Source organism: Mycteria americana, chromosome 2 (genome assembly GCF_035582795.1).
Source record: "Mycteria americana isolate JAX WOST 10 ecotype Jacksonville Zoo and Gardens chromosome 2, USCA_MyAme_1.0, whole genome shotgun sequence".
Classification (NCBI taxonomy): domain Eukaryota; kingdom Metazoa; phylum Chordata; class Aves; order Ciconiiformes; family Ciconiidae; genus Mycteria; species Mycteria americana.
Genome location: NC_134366.1, coordinates 123,632,659 through 123,650,255, shown reverse-complemented (window position 1 = coordinate 123,650,255; position 17,597 = coordinate 123,632,659). Strand labels below are relative to the sequence as shown.

The 17,597-nt window shown below is 44.7% G+C and overlaps 2 protein-coding genes across 2 annotated transcripts in view; both read left to right on the top strand.

The window, feature by feature from the left end:
- ANKRD29 (ankyrin repeat domain 29) overlaps positions 1–7,859 on the top strand; it is a 34,326-nt gene extending 26,467 nt beyond the window's left edge. Inside the window, exons 8-10 of the mRNA XM_075494486.1 lie at positions 77–172; positions 1,242–1,340; positions 2,940–7,859. Coding sequence (XP_075350601.1) covers positions 77–172; positions 1,242–1,340; positions 2,940–3,023 — 279 coding nt within the window. The 3' untranslated portion in view covers positions 3,024–7,859. The remainder of the gene's footprint in view (positions 1–76; positions 173–1,241; positions 1,341–2,939) is intronic.
- Positions 7,860–14,125: 6,266 nt separating this feature from the next.
- Positions 14,126–17,597, top strand: part of NPC1 (NPC intracellular cholesterol transporter 1) — a 29,116-nt gene continuing 25,644 nt past the window's right edge. The window contains exon 1 of the mRNA XM_075494483.1: positions 14,126–14,341. Coding sequence (XP_075350598.1) covers positions 14,258–14,341 — 84 coding nt within the window. The 5' untranslated portion in view covers positions 14,126–14,257. The remainder of the gene's footprint in view (positions 14,342–17,597) is intronic.

Genomic DNA, 17,597 nt, shown 5'->3' with positions numbered 1-17,597 from the left:
GCTGGCATTTCCCTCCAGCCGAGGGGAACGTGGGTAAAGTATTGGTAACAACTGAACCAACCTTCCTCTTTTAAAGGATGGTACAACTGCTTTACTGAAGGCTGCCATTAAAGGGTACAACAATGTGATAGAAGAGTTGCTGAAATTCTCTCCCACGCTTGGTCTGCTGAAGGTTAGTAGTGAAACACACAGATTTTTAGGTAGAAACTCGAGAAGGCAAAGGGTCTGATGAAAGACCTGATCTTTATGACTATGCCAGTGGAAGATGATAAGGAGCTTGAGCCCAAAACAGTGAAGAGAAAAATGGAATTATCTTATTTAGCCTTTAATGCCACACACAAATGAATCTTTTCAAATGAAATTGTGAATTTGGTTTTTGGAATGAGGAAGCACATTGTGTCGTAGAAGGCATTCTCCTGCTTTTCTGATTTTATTTCTACGGTAAATGGATTACTCTCCATGGTGCAGTTTTTAGCATTATACCCTGCCCTCTGTTGTATTTAGTCAGCAAAATAGTATTCTAAGAGATCTGTTGTGAGCAGATTCTCTATTTGATTTTGTTTTCCTCTGAATTCAAAAAGTGACTTGAAAAAGAACAGATATTTGGAAGCTGCTTTTCAATAGCTGATCTAACTGTATGTGCCTATAAATCACATACTTTGATAGCCTCTGTGCGTGCAACTAATTGGTAATTTTGATGTACTTGAAAAATCTAGGTGGCATTAACTTAGTTGTTAATTACAAGTATGAAATAGCTTCCACACTTATTTGAATTGTCATTTTGCAGCCACAAACAAAAGGCCAGCCATAAAAGAATCACCATTCTGCTGTCTGACATTGAGATCATTAATCATCAGAGAAAGATGATAAAATGCACAGATGGTTTTCATTACTGCTTTTACTTCTGTTTCACTTGCTAATGACCGATTTTGCCAGGCAGAAGCAAGTGCTGTGTTCATTTCACCTCTAATCTATTGACAAGGGTAATTTTTAAAAGGAAATATTGCTGTGGTACAATGAACTTGACTTTCATTTTTATTAAAGCATTTAAAATCACCTCCTTCATAGCCCACTAGCCTGCCAGCACCCTGTCTAAATCAGACCCTATACCTTTGAGGACCTAATCTCTTCCGTGTCACTTCTTTCTTGTTCTTAGGCTTGTTCTTTGCAAACAGTCGTGTTTCACTGCCTTTTGATTGCTTCCCATGTACGGTACAAACATCTGCATTGGTATTTTCCAGAACGGGACCTCTGCTCTCCACGCGGCCGTCCTGAGTGGCAACGCGAGGACAGTGGCGCTGCTTCTCGAGGCAGGAGCGGACCCATGCCTGAGGAACAAGGTAGGACCTGGCACGCCGTCCCGGGCGAGGAGCAGGCGGGGAGCACTGGGTGGCAGAGCCGTGCGTGCTGCGGAGCTGGTGGCAGTCCACGTTTCTGTGTCGGTCCATGGTTGCCTCTTGATCCTCTCCTGAAGCATCACCGTTCAGTCTGTTCATTTCTGTACACAAGCATTTATAAGGGTGCTAGGCAGTGCCGCTGGTGATGCCAGTACTTGTGAAGTTACATCAATCTGAGAATAACTAAACCATGCACTCATTCACTTGAGCACCACAGATTAAATTGTTAACTATAGCTAGTCATGGGCTTGCTAGGTTGCATTTTAGGGAAACAGTAATCTGTCACTGTTTTGATAAGTCATAAGTCATATTTGTGTCTCCTGTGAGAAATATGCAAGGAAGATACTTCAGCAGCAAGAGAAATATATATCTGGGTGCCTTTGGTAAGAAATCTTGGTTAGGATTCAGCACATTCCTAACGCAAAAAATATCTCAAATTACAGGCATCTTTCCCATATCTTACTATAAATCTGTTAGTTAATTGAAATAGTTTCATATTCATTTTATGGCATCAACTTTTCTGCAGAAAACTTGTCTTGTTTTTTATGCTGTAAAGTGTTTTAACATTATATGTGTGATAATTTCCATTAAATTGTCTTCCTCTGAGTTGTGTTTATGAACTATTTGCCACTAGTATTTGATATCTAGCTGGGTTTGTTAAGCTATGAATGGGTGGTCTGGTGTTTATTTCTGGTTTATGATTGGGTGAATGAAAGTTTGTATTACAAGTAATCCAGCGTATACCTTCTAAATGTTTTGGTCATTTACTATAAAATCTGTGCCTGTTTTTTCTGTATCATTCCACTTGATGGCAGCAGAGTTAGTGCCTCTCATACAGTAGTTCGTGTTAATAAGCATTTTGTTTTGATACTATCATCCAAACAATGTGCAAGATTTTTCTGCTACTGACAGTGATTTGCAGCAGGAGGGTGTGCAGTATAAGAAAGTCTGTGGCTGTAAACTCTCCTACTGATTTTTTTTTTAAATAACTTGCAATTTGGCACAACAGAGTACATTTGCAGGACAGAATTACTGATTTTCAGAAGTAGCTTCATTATAAATAATTTATGTTACCAAAATTGTATTCAATAAACACAGAAGACCAAACTCTGATGTTCTATTATTACCAATCCTACAGAATAGCACTATTTCATAGCAATTAAAGTCTTTCCTTGGATTTTTATGGACTTCGGTACTTAAAGATCTGCCTCTTCTCCCCCCCAAAATAAGCAGCTATGTTCCCTTTTAATTTTGTGGCAGAAGCATAGGGAGCCCAAGGGATACCATTTAGCCTGGACAGTCAGCACAAAATAAGCTGACCACTCAAATCCCACGCTGGGATTATTTTGAAGACTTAAGTGAGACTTGCCCACTGTGTGGAAAGGTGACTTCTTAAGATATCTCCAACAGTGGTGGAGACAACACTGGAATAAGCACGTCATTATAATACCCAGTACCATCTTCTTTAGAATTTAACGCTTTTAAGCCATGTTTTGGAAATACTCATTCATCTCTGCTAACCTCAAGCTTTTTTTGTTCCAGGCAAATGAACTGCCAGCAGAACTAACAAAAAATGAACGCATCCTCCGACTCCTCCGTACGAAGGAAAAGCAAAGGAAAAGCTAATGCAGCCCTGTAGCAAATGCAGTTTGACAGAGATGCGCCCTGACCACAGTAGCATGACAGTAAACCTAGGTTGCCCGAGAAGGGCTTGTTGGAACAGTTTGCAGAACTGATTAGCCTCTCCAGTACATGCTCCCTGAATGCACGAGGCCCTTGCCACGGGGTTGCCACAGGCTAGGGCCTCCACCTGGCATCACTGAACGCAGAAGGACTGCAATGGGAGCAGGGTTTGGCCTGGGAGCTGCATTTGCACTGCAGCCCTGCCCGTACTCCAGGATCCCACCAGTCCCAGCACCGACATTTGCTCCTCCGTGCCTGCAGCGTACGCATCCCCGCACACGCAAGTGCTCCTGCCATTTCAGATACGTGTCCCCATACTGGCATGGCCGCATACCTGTAACATGTGCCTCGGGGTGCACGTGTAGGTCGGGAGCACTTGGCCCTTGTGCCAAAAGGACGCCCAGACCTCACAGCTGTTTGGATGCAGTTGGTCCTGGAGCAGCCCCGCGGTGCCACTGCCCTCCCTTTGCTGGCAGAGCTAGCTCTGACCATTCCTCTCTACCTCCAAGTGCCACATGGGGCTAGAGGTGAGATCCCACCTGTGACATCCCAACAGGAAAAGTCCTCCTGCCAGCCCAGGGCTTTGGTAACATTTTGCCTACTACATGAAGCTCCATAAAAATGATCCAGAGCGTTACAAATTATGCCAAAAGCTACCGACCAAACAATAAGCAAGAAGATGTCCTCCTCAGTTGTAGCATCTTGATCTGTCAATCTGTCCAGCAACAGAAACACAGCGGAGCAGTTGGTAGCATTTTGCGATGCGTACGCAGTGCTATGAGGATCCATCCCCAACCCTACAGTCTGCGTACATCCATTTTTGTGGGTAGGGGAGGACCGGTTACTGAGCAAACCAACCAGGGCATATCATTCACTGGCGCAAGTACATCAGAAATTTAGCTGTCAGGCACAACAGCACAGATGCTATAGAAGTAGTATACGTATGTTCTGCACACACATATATGTGACACTGTGGTTTAGTACCCACAGCTACTATGCAATGCACTTGTTCCCCAGGTCTGTGATGGGAGTTAAGGGAGAAGTGCACAGTGCACAGCTGTTTCAACAGCTGGTGAGATGGTTACACATAGCCACACTCAAACCGGCCCACTAATTAACACGGCCATGGAAAATGAACCCTCAGCAGCAATTTTGACCTTTGTTGTGGTTGAGATGCTTAGACACGCTTCTAGTGCCTGCGTGGGGAAGGCAGTGCAAATTGTAGATGGTTTGTGAAGAGCTATGTTTTAACCATGTTGCTGTAAGACACCCCATTAAAACCCAGTCATTTTTGCAGTATAAACAGTATATACTACATCCTGTTAGCCACAAAAACATTAGAGATGATTTTACAGTGAGTTGAGGTATAAAGTTAGTTCAGTACATAAATCCAGGTACTTCACCTGCCTTCAAACCTTGGTAAATTACTGAAAAATTGCTTTAAAAGTTAAGACAGAGAAGATTGTATGAAACAAAGTATTCCCTACTTAAAAAATGTCTGCCTAGGATTCAGCTGAACTGTTGCACTTTTACTTCAGTGAGTTAACAAAAAATCTTTTAGTGAGCTAGCACAAATGAATGTAGTTTACTTAGTGCAAATTAGCCATATATATTACCAAATCATAAAGTTATTCTTTTTCTGAGTAAGTTAGGTAAGAAGTCAGGGTTCTGGTGGAGAGAACAGAAGTGGGCGTACCTTCGCTTGCGAGCTGGAATTGCTACTCAATTTCTATTCAGCATTAGAAAGGAAAGCTTTGAGTTTTCCAACAATATAAGAAGACACCAGAAAAATCTATTTGTTTAGGTAATTTATGCTGCTCTATTTTTAAATTAAAATAATGTTGTGCCTAACAGAAACTTGCAGACAGACTGGTACAGAGCCAAAGAATTATGCAAGATGCGTAGAGGATGATTGTATCCAGGGTTAAGTTCTGCAAAAGACTAAAAAATACTGAGCATGCAGAAATCTCAAGAGCCTTATTGGGAACTTAAGTTGCACAGCATTACATGGGACTGGACTCTAACTTCTTTAACAAGCAACACTGGAGAGGATAGGTTTATTCGGAGCCCCCAGTGAGTTGAAGATGAACATATTTCTTTTGGAACACTAGAGGGACTCTAGGCAGCCTGGCCTCAACATTGATCTTTCTCCCTAAAGTTTCTTCAGATCAACAGCTGGGAACAACCACGCTGTTAAGATGAAAAGCCCTTTCACAGTTGCAAAGGAGGAGGATAATAATTAGAAGGTCTTCAGTGGTCGTGCTGGGTGAGCAATAAATAGTCTTAATATCAGGCAGGCTGTAATGATCAAGCAGTCTTCCTAAAAGATGTGGAAGCACCCACTGTTGGTGAGGGTCTCCTATTTTTTCCTGATAGCAGAGCATAGGAGAGAGGACAGGGCAAGCCAACAGTGGCCCTGTGATGGCTGAAGTAAGCAAGCTGAGACAACAACGTGCAGGTGTCCAGTACCTGCAGGTGGCCTCTCCTTTCTGCCAGGTGTATTTTCTTGAGAGTGGTGTCCCCCCAAAGGGGCCAGCTACTCAGCATAAGAGCTTCTTCTTGAACTATGCCTGTCCATGGGAAGATGCATGTCTGCTCCCCACCACTGAGAGTAGGACTTTCCAAGTCGTGTGTCCAGCTGCCTCTGTGACTGGCCACCACAGCCAGGGCTCTCATGCAACAAGTGAAGAACACTTGGGATGCTGTGTCCCGAGCAGAGCATCTGCTGATCTTCTTCTGAGAGGATGCAGTTACCAGGTCCTCTTTTTTTGAGTGATATTGGGCTATAACTCGCTTTTCTTATTTCTAAACAAAATTTGAAATGTGGGGCTAGCACAGGCTGAAGGGAGAGGCTTGCCGCTCCCTCCTCGCTCTCATTAGTGCTGGCTGATACGGCAGACAGGCTGCATGTGTGTGCGGGGCTCTGCGGTGGAGAGCTGGCAGCGAAGTCTTCCTGTGCCCCGTTCGGGCTGAATTTGAACCTAGCTTCAGCAAAGACACTATTCGGCCAACATGGGATTTTTAGGCACGGAAACCTTCCTGTTGGGAGCATCTGTTTCATCTCGGAGCCTTTGGAGAGAGGGATGGTTTTAGTTTTGGGCTCCCTGTAACCAAAGGTGCTTATTCTGCCTGTAGATGGGCTCCAAAGTTGCAATACCATTTCTCACCATGCAATTAACCTTTTCACAAAGAAACCTTAATAATTCTTAGTATTTATGTAGCTGCTGTTATCTTTAAAGTGCTCAGTAAATACTGCTGTGGTTTGTTTGTTGTTCTAAAATGGAAACCTGCTTTCCCTTTGTGGCTGAAGTGATTCACTAATATTGACAGTAGTTCTTCGCATAGTTGTTGTGCCTTTTGTGCAAGGCTTTCAACGTGCTCTGCAGACACTATTACCTTTGTAAGTTCCAAAATGCATTGCTGGGGGAGGCAGGGAAATAGATTATTTCATTCACACACCAGTGAAATGCAGCAGCTGTTCATCAGTTCATGTCAATAGACGAGTAAATTTAGACTAGAAATTAAGGGGCAGCAAATCCATTTCACAGATGGCAGGATGAAGGTAGGTACCATATAATGATGTGAAATAGAACTGGAACAGGGTAACAGGCCAAATTGTTTTTCTGGTTGGGTTTGGGGGTTTCTTTTCCCCAAAAAGTGCCATATACGTGTCCATCTTACACCCCAAACAATTCAGCTCCACTAGCACACTGCTTTTAGGCTTGCCTCTCTGCACGTTCAGATCCAGGGGCCCAGCCTGCTGTCCTCTCCACCTGGGATTTATGGAGGTGCTATAGCCTGGTGACTTCCCATCAGCTGAAAGTGAGTACAAAGGATGTGCAACCAAACCCAGGCTACACAAATGAGTCAAGGAAAAGTATAGGGCATCTTTCTTTTATTTCACTAGTACCAAGCCATTGTAGGATGGGGATGAGCAGAAGGAAAGGCCCACAGGGTATATAGAGAGAAGTGGCATCCCATCAGTGACCTGGTAGTGGTGTAGCCTCAGAGGTCCCAAATACACAGAGCTTTTCATTTAAGATGATCACTGCAGTGCAGTGTGCAGGGACATCTACTTAGTAATGACACAAAAGGCAATGTTGTACCTCCTGACTTGCACATGCTGTTCTTCCCTTGGAGCGAAACCATCTCACTGTTGATCCACCCACCTTTGTTTAGTTTAGAAGAGCTGAGAGGATTAGAACACCAGATCAAACAGCTGGAGGTCATATTTAATGCACTTCAACAACGATGATTATTTGCCTCAGAGTCAGAGCCTAATTGCAAGAATAATTCGCGCTTCTTTATTCAGCCAGTCATGGTGATTATTGGGAAATCCATAAATAAACCGAATCTCGTGTTGACTCAGAAATTTCAGAATTGTTGTACAGAAAATGAGGGAGCACAAACCCTGGTCCATTTGTACTTCACTTAATATGAACACTGAACAGACATAAAATACTGCCTTTGTCTGGAACCCTTGAGTCAGTGGTGTTAAAATGTTAACGTTTGCTACGAGTTCAACCAAAGATTATACACAAGGCTCTTTCTTCCAGCAACGGAATATTGTACTGCACGCACGGGACTAAATGGAGTTATGCCTTCTCACAGAGGCTCTGCATTTGGTCCTGGGAATGTCACAGTAGTTTCATACTTTTCTGAATTCCACAGTTTGTTTTGACCTGCCCTGTTACGCATTTGATAAAACCTATATAAATTTATGTAACTCCGTGTAAGACTAATATTCTGCAACAGGAATGTTGCTTTGCTAAAACACATTTTTCCATACCATCATTTCAATAAAAATTAGTATACTACTCAGATTATCTTGTCTGCATACTTCAATATTTCTTTCTTCTGTATTCTACTCTTTCTCTTTGTAGAATATCAGAATTAATTTCCTATTTACGTAAAGACCACTTTGTCCTATTCCACTTGATTGATTAGACTTTTATTATTTTCCAGGTCTTTACAGATGAGATAGCGTTCACAAAACAAATAAAGTCAATGCCCTGTCTTGAGAAACAGGAAAACTTAATTTAGCATGACATAACAAGGTTTGTTTCAAAGATCCAGATGTCACTGACAGACTCCCCTTGACATTAACATCCATTAGGTCAGATCTGAAGGGAAGATTATAAAAAGCAACTTAGGAACCAAAGGAATAAGACTGTACTTTTATTCAGTTAGTCTAACATGTCTTCGTGGTTCTGTTATTATTCCTAAATGTAAAACTGGCCCTTCCACTGATCTGACTTACTTCAGTTAAAAAAAAGTCAACACCCTGCTGATATGCTTATTATGGTATGCAGTGGATTATGCGCGTCATAAAAGGGGAAAAGAGTCTACACTGAAAACCGTATTTTTGACCTTGTGTTTGACATCCCAGGCTTTTTGCCTTATTCCTACGATTTTCCATTGTGATGAGCTACATTTTGAATCATCGTCAAAAACTCCTACAGCCACAACTCAGTAAAACATCTCCATCTATTCAGAGAATATCAAGAGAAAGTGCTGTGACTTGTTCATGGCCTAAATCACTACAAAGGATGATTTCTGGTATCAGAAAGCTCCTTAATTTTGCACATGAAAGCATAAAAAAACAGTGTCAAGAGGGTGAAACTAGACAAATTCAAACTTCAAGCTGTAGATTTTCAAGAGTGAGGATAATTATCTATTGAAACAAATTGCCGAGATGATTCCTTCATCATTTGAGTTTAAAAAAAAAACAATTACTTTTCATTCTGAAAGATGCGTTTCACCTGAAACATTTTGTGTTTGATGCAGGAATTACTGGATGAAGTTATACGATATGCAGGAACTAACATTATGTGATCATAATAGTCTCCTTGATCTTAAAATATGTGAATCAATACATTTTTTGCTTTATCTCCTCAGTGATGTAATGAGATCCTAACTCTCATGAGATCAATAACAAGACCATATGCCTAGCAACTGTGGCTGTAGCTGCACGGCAAAATGAAATCTGAGACACATACCTAAGTTATCTCTAAATAATCCATTTCGCTCTCACAATGTTGACAAGGCATTTTACCTGGACTAATGCTTTAATGTCCTGCTTTTAATGTCGAGTCAGTTCATTCAGAGCTGGCACAAGGGCTGCGTAGTGCTGCACCTTGCCAAGAAGCAGGGATCAGCAGAGCAATCCGGGATGAGCCGGTGGGGAACACAGCTAAGTCAGGAAGGAACAAGGGACACAACTTTTTGCTATGGCAAATGTTTCACTGCCTCGGATGCACAGCTGGAGCATGACACTAACTTACAACACAGACTTGAAACAGACTGCAATTTTATATGTACCGCACAGATGTGTTCTTGTGTGGTATATATGTATACATGCATGCATACATACTTTATGTCCAGCATATGGATATAGGCTCCTATAATCCCCTTGGAAAAGTGATACCAGAACCTCGTGGTCTGCTTGTCTGGACTACATCACATGAAGAGGCAGAAGAACTATTCCATCTTCTGAAGACTCCAAGAACAGTCTCTGCAGGCGCTCCCTTGGCCATGCTACTGTATTGGACCCTACTCACTGGGATAACTGTTATAAAACTGACAAAATGTCTTCAAGTCCAGCCATAAACAGGCTGTTCCTCAGGTGAATTGTGGCTCATAAACCTGTCTCCTGTTCCTCCTGCCAAGTCAGATTTTGGTAGTGCCCTTGGGGACTCCCCTGTAACAGTTCTGCCCATATTTTCCACTTTGACAGCAAATCCTGAGTTACTCACCAAGTGGCAGCATGATGCTCACAGGGACTCAGTAAACCAATGTTAATGCAAACCAGGAGCCATACACAGCCGTTAATAGGTCAAACCTTGAATTTGTTAGCATATCAGTGCTTATGCACAGTATCTGGCACGAGCACGCACTGCACCTATTTGCTCACAGCAACAAGCGCGGCGTGTCTCCAGACTCTGCTGCAATAATAAGCTGCATTTCTACAGTGTTTTCCTTCAACAGCTCACTGGTTGACACCTGGTTTTGGAGCTCTTGGGCCACATGCTGCCATGCAATTGGCACCACTTTACAGAAGAGGAAATTGCACTGGAGAGGTTGGGACCAGCAAGTTTGTAGCAAAACTGGAACAAACTTTGAATCTTTGGAATTCAAGTCCCAAGCTTTTGCTACTAGGCAATAACTAACTTTGTCTAACTGTAATAAAAATGAACAAGTTTCAATGACCTCAATGATAAATGCAGAAAGGATGTGATCTTAAAGAGTGACTATAGGACGTACTAAGGTTAGACAAGGACACATTAGCACAGGCTGGTAGAGCAGCCATCAAAATACACTAGGGCAGATACAAAGATGAAAAGATAAATGACTTGATTCAGCATCACCTGACATACTACATGTATATTTAAGTGACTACTGGCAGTATCAGGCAAATTGCTCCCAGCCCCCTCAGTTTGATTTGATCCCGTATGGAAAGTCTGAAGCCAAGAGCATCTGACCAAAGTAATAGGTACATTGAGGCAGGTATAATTAAAAGGCAAGCAGGCCTCCACAAGTGAGGAAGGCTGGCAAATGAGGCTTGATGAAAAGAATATGATTTGCTTACAACGCCAAATAGGAAACACCAGCTTTGTTTAATACAGGTATTATTCTAGTTTGGCTGGAAAAATATTCTTGGAACAAGCTATAGTGGTTTGGACTGGCTCTACAAAAAAGCGGAGGTGTGAGAAATTGGGTGAAACTTCTCACCCACATGTTGCAGCTTGTCTTCACGCAGATTGCAAGATGGCCAAGGAGAATATCCCACTTTCCCATGTGCTTGTGCAGGGTGTTGCTTAACGTAGCTCCCACTTCTTGCAAGTGCCTCTGGGTACTATCGCAATAGAAATAATAAAGGCTTAAAATAAATTATGGAGAATAAACAGCAATGGACATTTTAATTGATTTTGCTGCAAAGCCATCACGTACCATGTTTCCACGTGTACGCACAAGTAATTCTTCAGACAGATTGCAAGGTCTAGAAATTGCAAGGTCGTTACCACTAGGCGCTTGACTTTCTAGCGGAAGCAGCAGCGCAAGTTTCATTTCTCATTTAGCAAAGCGATGGAAACAAGAGTGAAGCCTATACCTCTGAAAGCAATGCTCGGGGCTTTCTGTCAAAGATGTAGAACAGAACAAAGCAGGCAGCTATTTTACACAAGCTTCCTGGCAGGCACCTTTACACCATTCAAGGTATTCAGTGAGGGAAAGAGCTTATTTGATCCTAACGGACAATTAAAGGACTTGTTTGGTGTGATGGAGACACCAAGTGACACCTTACACTGTGAATTAATATTGGCCTCTTCTTCCAGGCAGCAGAATTTAGTTTTGTGTACACTGCTGAGAACCAGAATAAGTATTCCCCATTAGCCTTCCAAGCAGACAATCCGTAACAGCTATGCATAATCCTGGGTTTAAAAGGGAACCTTATAAGACATAACTTGAAAAATGTCCTTCAACAAGAGCAGCTGGGAGTAGGGATGGTCTTTTTTGGGCCATGTGTACCACAGACAAGGCAATGAGCTTCTGGCACCATTGATCTGGGTTAATTATTCAGGGCTACTTTTTCCCTGCCCCGGAAGGAAAGAGATTACTTTAAGATGACACGGTCAACAGTGCCAACTTTATCACTGATAACACTCATGCAGCTACACTTAAACACCCAGAAGCTGCTAGAGATAGCTCTGCATCCTCACCCCCTGAATATGGCACGCAGCCGCAATGAAGACCGAAGGCTGCAGCAAGACTGAAGGAATACCCTGCTCTGGTCTGCTGGCTGCCAGCGTACAGAGGCGACATAAAAACAGATACAGGTTTGAGTTTCTGCCTCTGCCATTACGCAAGATTTCAGAAGTCTCTATGACCAAAGATAGGCTTAGTCTGGTGTTTGTGAATCAGTCTTCACACCTATACCACTTCACTGTAGCTTGTGGCTGCAAAAAGGCAGCACTCTCTGAGGGATTGCACTGGAATAACAGTGTCAATTTAGACAGCCATCTAAATATACATACCCATCAGAGATTTAGATACATTTTAAAATAGTACCTCTTCTCTCTGTTTATACTGTAGGTGGTAGACAAATGTGATGTTACCAACTTAATTAGTTTATGGTGGAAGTTGTCACTGCAGTAGATTCCCTTTTGCTTGTTTTGCAACATTATAAATTGGTTCTCTCACCTATGATTCTTAAATCATTTCTTCTTTATGTAATTCATTCAGAAAGGAAATGCCATTTCTGTTTAGTCAGTTTTGCTATCCTTCACCTTATTCACAAGCACTGAAACAAGGTTCTTGCATTTTTTTAACTTGTAGCTATGCAAGCTATGCCCACTGCATCCTCTGCTTATGTGGAGTGCCTAGAAAACGTGGCAACTGGGTCCCCTGCTTTTAGGATCACACTGCATAGTGCTGAATAATTTTTTTATTTATGACATCCAAATTAAAACACAATACAACTTTAGCTACTCTAGCTTTGTCTAGCACCTGCCAAATGCCAAGTCCCACACCTGGGATGGAATAACCTCATGGAAAAGTACAAGCTGGGCAGCGACTGGATGCAAAGCAATTTTGCAGAAAAGAACAGAGTGGTTGGGCTGGGCAAGATGCTGAACATGAGTCAGTGGGCTGTATCAGCAAGGGGGTGGCCAGTAGGTCAAGGCTTGGGGTTATTCCTCTGTCTTTGGGACTTGTCAGAGCACATCTGGAGTACTGTTGTCCAGGTTTGGGCTCCCCAGAATAAAAAACAGACACCGACATACTGGAGGAAGTCCAGTTCACTGCCAGCCACGACGGCTGGGGCTGCTGGAGCACGTGAGCTGTGTTTGCGCAGCCCTAGGCAGAAAGCTGGCTCTGGGGACATCTGACTGCTCTCCGCAGCTACCAGATGGGAGGATGCGGAGAAGGGGGAGCCACACTCTTCCCAGGCAGGCACAGTGACAGCGCAAGAGGCAACAGCCTCAAGCCGGAACATGGGAGAACCTCTTTAGATACAGGAAAAAACCTGTTTTACTGTGAGTGTGGTGGAAGAGTGGAACAGTTTGGCCAAAGAGGCTGTGAAATCTCCATCTCTGAAGCTATTCAAAACACAACCGGACAATTCCCTGAGCAGCCTGACCTAACTGGATTCTGCCTTCAGCAGAAAGTTGGACAACGTGACCCTCCAGAGGTCCCCGGCCGACATAAATCAGCCCCTGAAGCTATGACACCAAGACTAATCTGCATTTTTGTCAGCAGATGGCAATATCAGCTAAATTACATATTTTATTCCGGCAGCACAATGTGCGCTACGTGGCCGCGAAGGCAATAAAGTGGCTGGGAAATCAGAGAGGCCACACGGGAATGCGTCACACCCCGCTTTTAGCGTGCCTCCTCCCAGCCAGATCCCAAACTGATCCCAAACAAACAGGTCCCAAACAAACAGATCCCAAACAGAGCAACAGAGTGCAAAGGAGCACTCCCGAAACTGCTGATTGCAACATGGCTCCGGCCACCTGATGTCAGCCGGTCAGGAGCAGCAGGCGCCGCTCGCCAGCCAAACTCACGGCCAGCAGAACCCCGGGCACGCAGCCCGACCCGCCTTGCTTGGGAGTCGTATTCATTGCAGCTGCACGGTAATAGCACACGCGATCGTGAGGCTAAATGCTTGGAAATCATGAATTAGTGACTTTGAAGCAAAATTAAGTCGCTTTTGTCAAAGCCGGGATTTTTAAAGCCACTTTGATATTTATAAAAGACGTGATTAACACTTCCGCGCCCATACACAGCCGCTGACCGGCTGCCCATGCAGCCGAGGCGGGATTTTCCATTCCGGAGAGGCACAGCTCCGCTCTGACAGCTGGCCGAGCCTCTCCCCGGCCGCCACAGCCGCCGCCGCCGCCGCCCGAGGCGCGGCCCGCCCGTGGCGTGAGGCGCGGCCCCGCCCCGCCGCTGGAGGGAGGCGGTGCCCGGGGGCGGGGCGGCGGCGGCGGTTGGCGGCGGCGCGCGGGCGCGGCCCCCCCCGCCGCTCCTGGAAGGGGCCGGCAGTCCCGCCCGGCCTGGCGAGAGCGGCCATTCCGGAGCTGCCGCCCGCCCGCTTTCTCCTCCCGCCTCCCCTTCGCCGCCTCTCGGTGCTGCGGCCGAGCGCCCCGCCAGCTCCCCGTGCTTCTGCCCGCGCCGCCATGGGGAGCCCCCAAGGCAGCCCCGGGCGGGGCGGCCTCGGCCTGCTCGTCCTCTTCCTCCTTCTGCTTCTGTCGCCTGTGCGGGTGAGTCCCTCCCGGGGAGGGCGCCGCGGGGCGGCCGTGCCTGCGGTGGGGGAGACCGGGCCTCCTGGCACTGTCAGCAGGGGAGGGAGCGGCGGGTGCCTGCCGTGGGGAGCGGGATCTCGCCGGGTGTTGCTTCGGGGCTGGGGGGAGCCGCCGTGGCTCTCTGCGCTGCCTGAAGCCGCGGGTCTCCCGGGCGGGGAAGCTGGCCGGGGGAGGCGGGTGTCCCGTCAGCTGCCAGGCGTGGGTTAGGCCGCTGGGCTCGGGGCGGTGCGAAGCTGAAGCGTGGTACCAGGGTGCCCCCAACTTGTCCCCCGTGGGGCTCTCCCTCCCCTTTCCCTCACTCCTCGACCCGGTGCCGGGCGGGACAGCCCGGTGACACAGCAGGCCCGCCTGGGAGCACCTGTGGCGCGAAAGCGGGCGTGCTCCGGCTTAGCAAACTGCAACTTGTGCCCAGTCCTAGTCACCTGCGATTGCATACAGCAGCAGCTGCCCGGGATGCCGCGTCCCTGTAGTGTGCCCTGGTTATGCAATGCCCTATGCATGTGAGTAGCCATGCAGTCACATGTTCGTGCAGAGGCTTGCAGATGTCCTCAGTGTCTGGTTCGGTTTGCTTATAGTGTTTCTTATGCTAGGTGACAGCTTCCTGGAAGCAATAGGCTGTGTGTAGTAAGATCTGCTATTTATTGTTGTGCCAATATTAAGACTACGTGTTTCCTTAAAATTAAGGACTAGAATAAGTTGGACTTCTTGATACTTCAGAAAAAATAATGCAAAACCTTCACTCCTCTCTTCTTGGTCACATTTTGTTTACACTGTAGTCCAAGATAGGAGTGAGATATTCCACATTCCTCTGGAGAAACAAGGAGTGTCTTGTAAGCCTTAGTGGTTTTTTGTTGGTTTCTTTTTTTTTTTTCCCCCCTCTCTAACCAACTTGGAAACATATTTTCTAGGTCAAGTTTTATGCTTAACCCTTTTTAAACTCACAAGTTCGTCATGCTGTGTGTGTGCTGAGGTTTTCCTGTTCTCGTATCATCTTCAAACAACCTTTAAAGAGCTTGAACAGAAAACTAGGAATTCATTCTTCAATTACCACTGGAGAAGCTGATTGTTTAGTTATGACTCATGATCTCCAGGTGGGTAGGTAATGGACTTCACAGCTTACCAATATTCCTTTATGTAATGTTTTTGGAGGGAGATACCATCTTGTAGCAGTGAGGTGTGTCCTAGGCTGGTAAGGAAATGACAAGATGCTTTCCTTTGGGTGACAGAAGGATACTGAGCTAGAGGAGCTTGAAACAAGTTCTCCTAAGATTTAGGGGATCCTTGTAGAGGATGTGGCTTTGTGGTCTATAAGTAGTAAAGATTGTAAAATGACTTTAACCATGCAGGTTTCAGTTTGGTAATATAAGAAGGCAAAATTTGAATTCTTTTGCCATTAATTCTTATTTACAGCCTAACACTGCACAAAGAGGATCTTGATATCTTTGAAAGAGAAGCTGGTCCTTCGGTTAGATGAGCCTATATAGTGTTAGATGCTCGCAGAAGAGAAGCGTTGTGAAGGTGACCCTGTTCTCTGCCTCAAGTATACTGGTAGTGTAATGTTTTCATTCGTGTTGTGGTGTGTATAAACCAAAGTGCCGTATGTCATGTTTCTTCTTTTTGAAGGAGTCAGTGGGCTAGAGTGGCATTTCAGTGTGCAATCTTTCCATTACATATTTGAGTTTCTGAAATCCTATGGGGAGATGTTAATGGCAGGTGCTGCTCTGTCTCAAACTTGCCAAGTGGCTTGCAGCACGGTGTTACCTGACTTTGGGCACGAAGTTCTGAAATGCCAGTGTGGAGCAACTTGCTTGGCGGGGACAGCAATATAGCTTCAGAACAAGGCAGTAACCACTTAAGTTATTTCCTGGAAAATCAGGAGTGACTTGTTCATAGTCTTTCTGGATGGAAAGTGAGGAAGCCTTCTTAGAAGGGGTGAGATGACTGAAGGGAATGACTGGTAGAACTGAATAGTACTTTGCTGGGCAGTAGACAAAACAATCTAAGTGTTGTGCAGTATTATTACTACTCCCCTGCAGGGCATCAGAGGTATTTTGGTGCAGATGGCCTTAGTTGCAGACAGCTGCTAGTTAGGGGCCCTGTGCTTTCTGATCATGCATGCAGGAAGTGTGTATTTTCCCCATAAAGCAATGTCAGCTAACACCAGCTTGCTCCCACAGATACCAAACTATTACCATTATTGCAACTTTCTCTTCCTATTTGACCTTGACTTTCTTGTGACATATGAAGCATGCTTGGATAACTCCAGAACTGGGGCTTGCTTTGCCTGACCAGGAGTAGCTAATGATTTTTCCGTCTGAAAGGGAATGGTCCCTTACCTATGAGCAAAGGAACAAGAGGAGCTTTGTAGACAAAGCTTGTCTCTGAATTGGCTGCCTCTGAACAAGTTACTGAAAGAGACAAAGTAAGAGTAAGAATTAAACCTGTAAAGGTTCCTTTAGTCCTTGGACCTCCTCCTGTCATAGGGAGGGCTGTGAGGCAATGTGCAACTTCTGGGGCAGATCTGCAAACTTGACCTGCTCACCTGTTTCTGTAAACCAGTCTTGCCATTTATTAAGGGTAATGTGGTATTGTGTTTCCCTAGAACTCAATTTCTCAACCTAGTGGGCAATATCAGCTATTAAGTGTGATGTGGACTAGGTATTAAGGGGGTGGGGAGAAGAGTATGCTGTTTCCTGAAATATTTCTTCTTGCCCTGCAAGATCTCAGATGTACCATCCTAGATGAAGGAAGGGGAAACAGCTGTATCTGATGCTGTTGCCTTTTCCATACATTAGTAATCTTAATTTGGAGAGTCAAACAATGTTCGCTTGTCATCTGGTATTTGCAAGACTACAAATAGTTGCTGTTTCTGTATACAACATCATCGTTGTTCTTTGTCTGCTTAACAGCTACATATTCATTGTTGGTGATGGCTAATGTTGCTGGAAGCATTGAAGATTATTGATTTGCTTCAACATGCAGTTGAAGAAACTTGGGCTGAAGTAAATGTGTTTATGATCTGTTGGAACACTAGTTTTATTACAAACAAATGATAATGCCTGGGAACCAGAATGCTGTAACAGAACCTTTGTAGAATGTTAGTAGTCATGAAATGCCCGTACTTGCTTGTGTGCAAGTTCTTTATTAGGGCTCCTGGAGCTGTGACCTGAGGTGAAATTTCTCTTCAAACAGAATACGTCTACCAGAAGTAGGA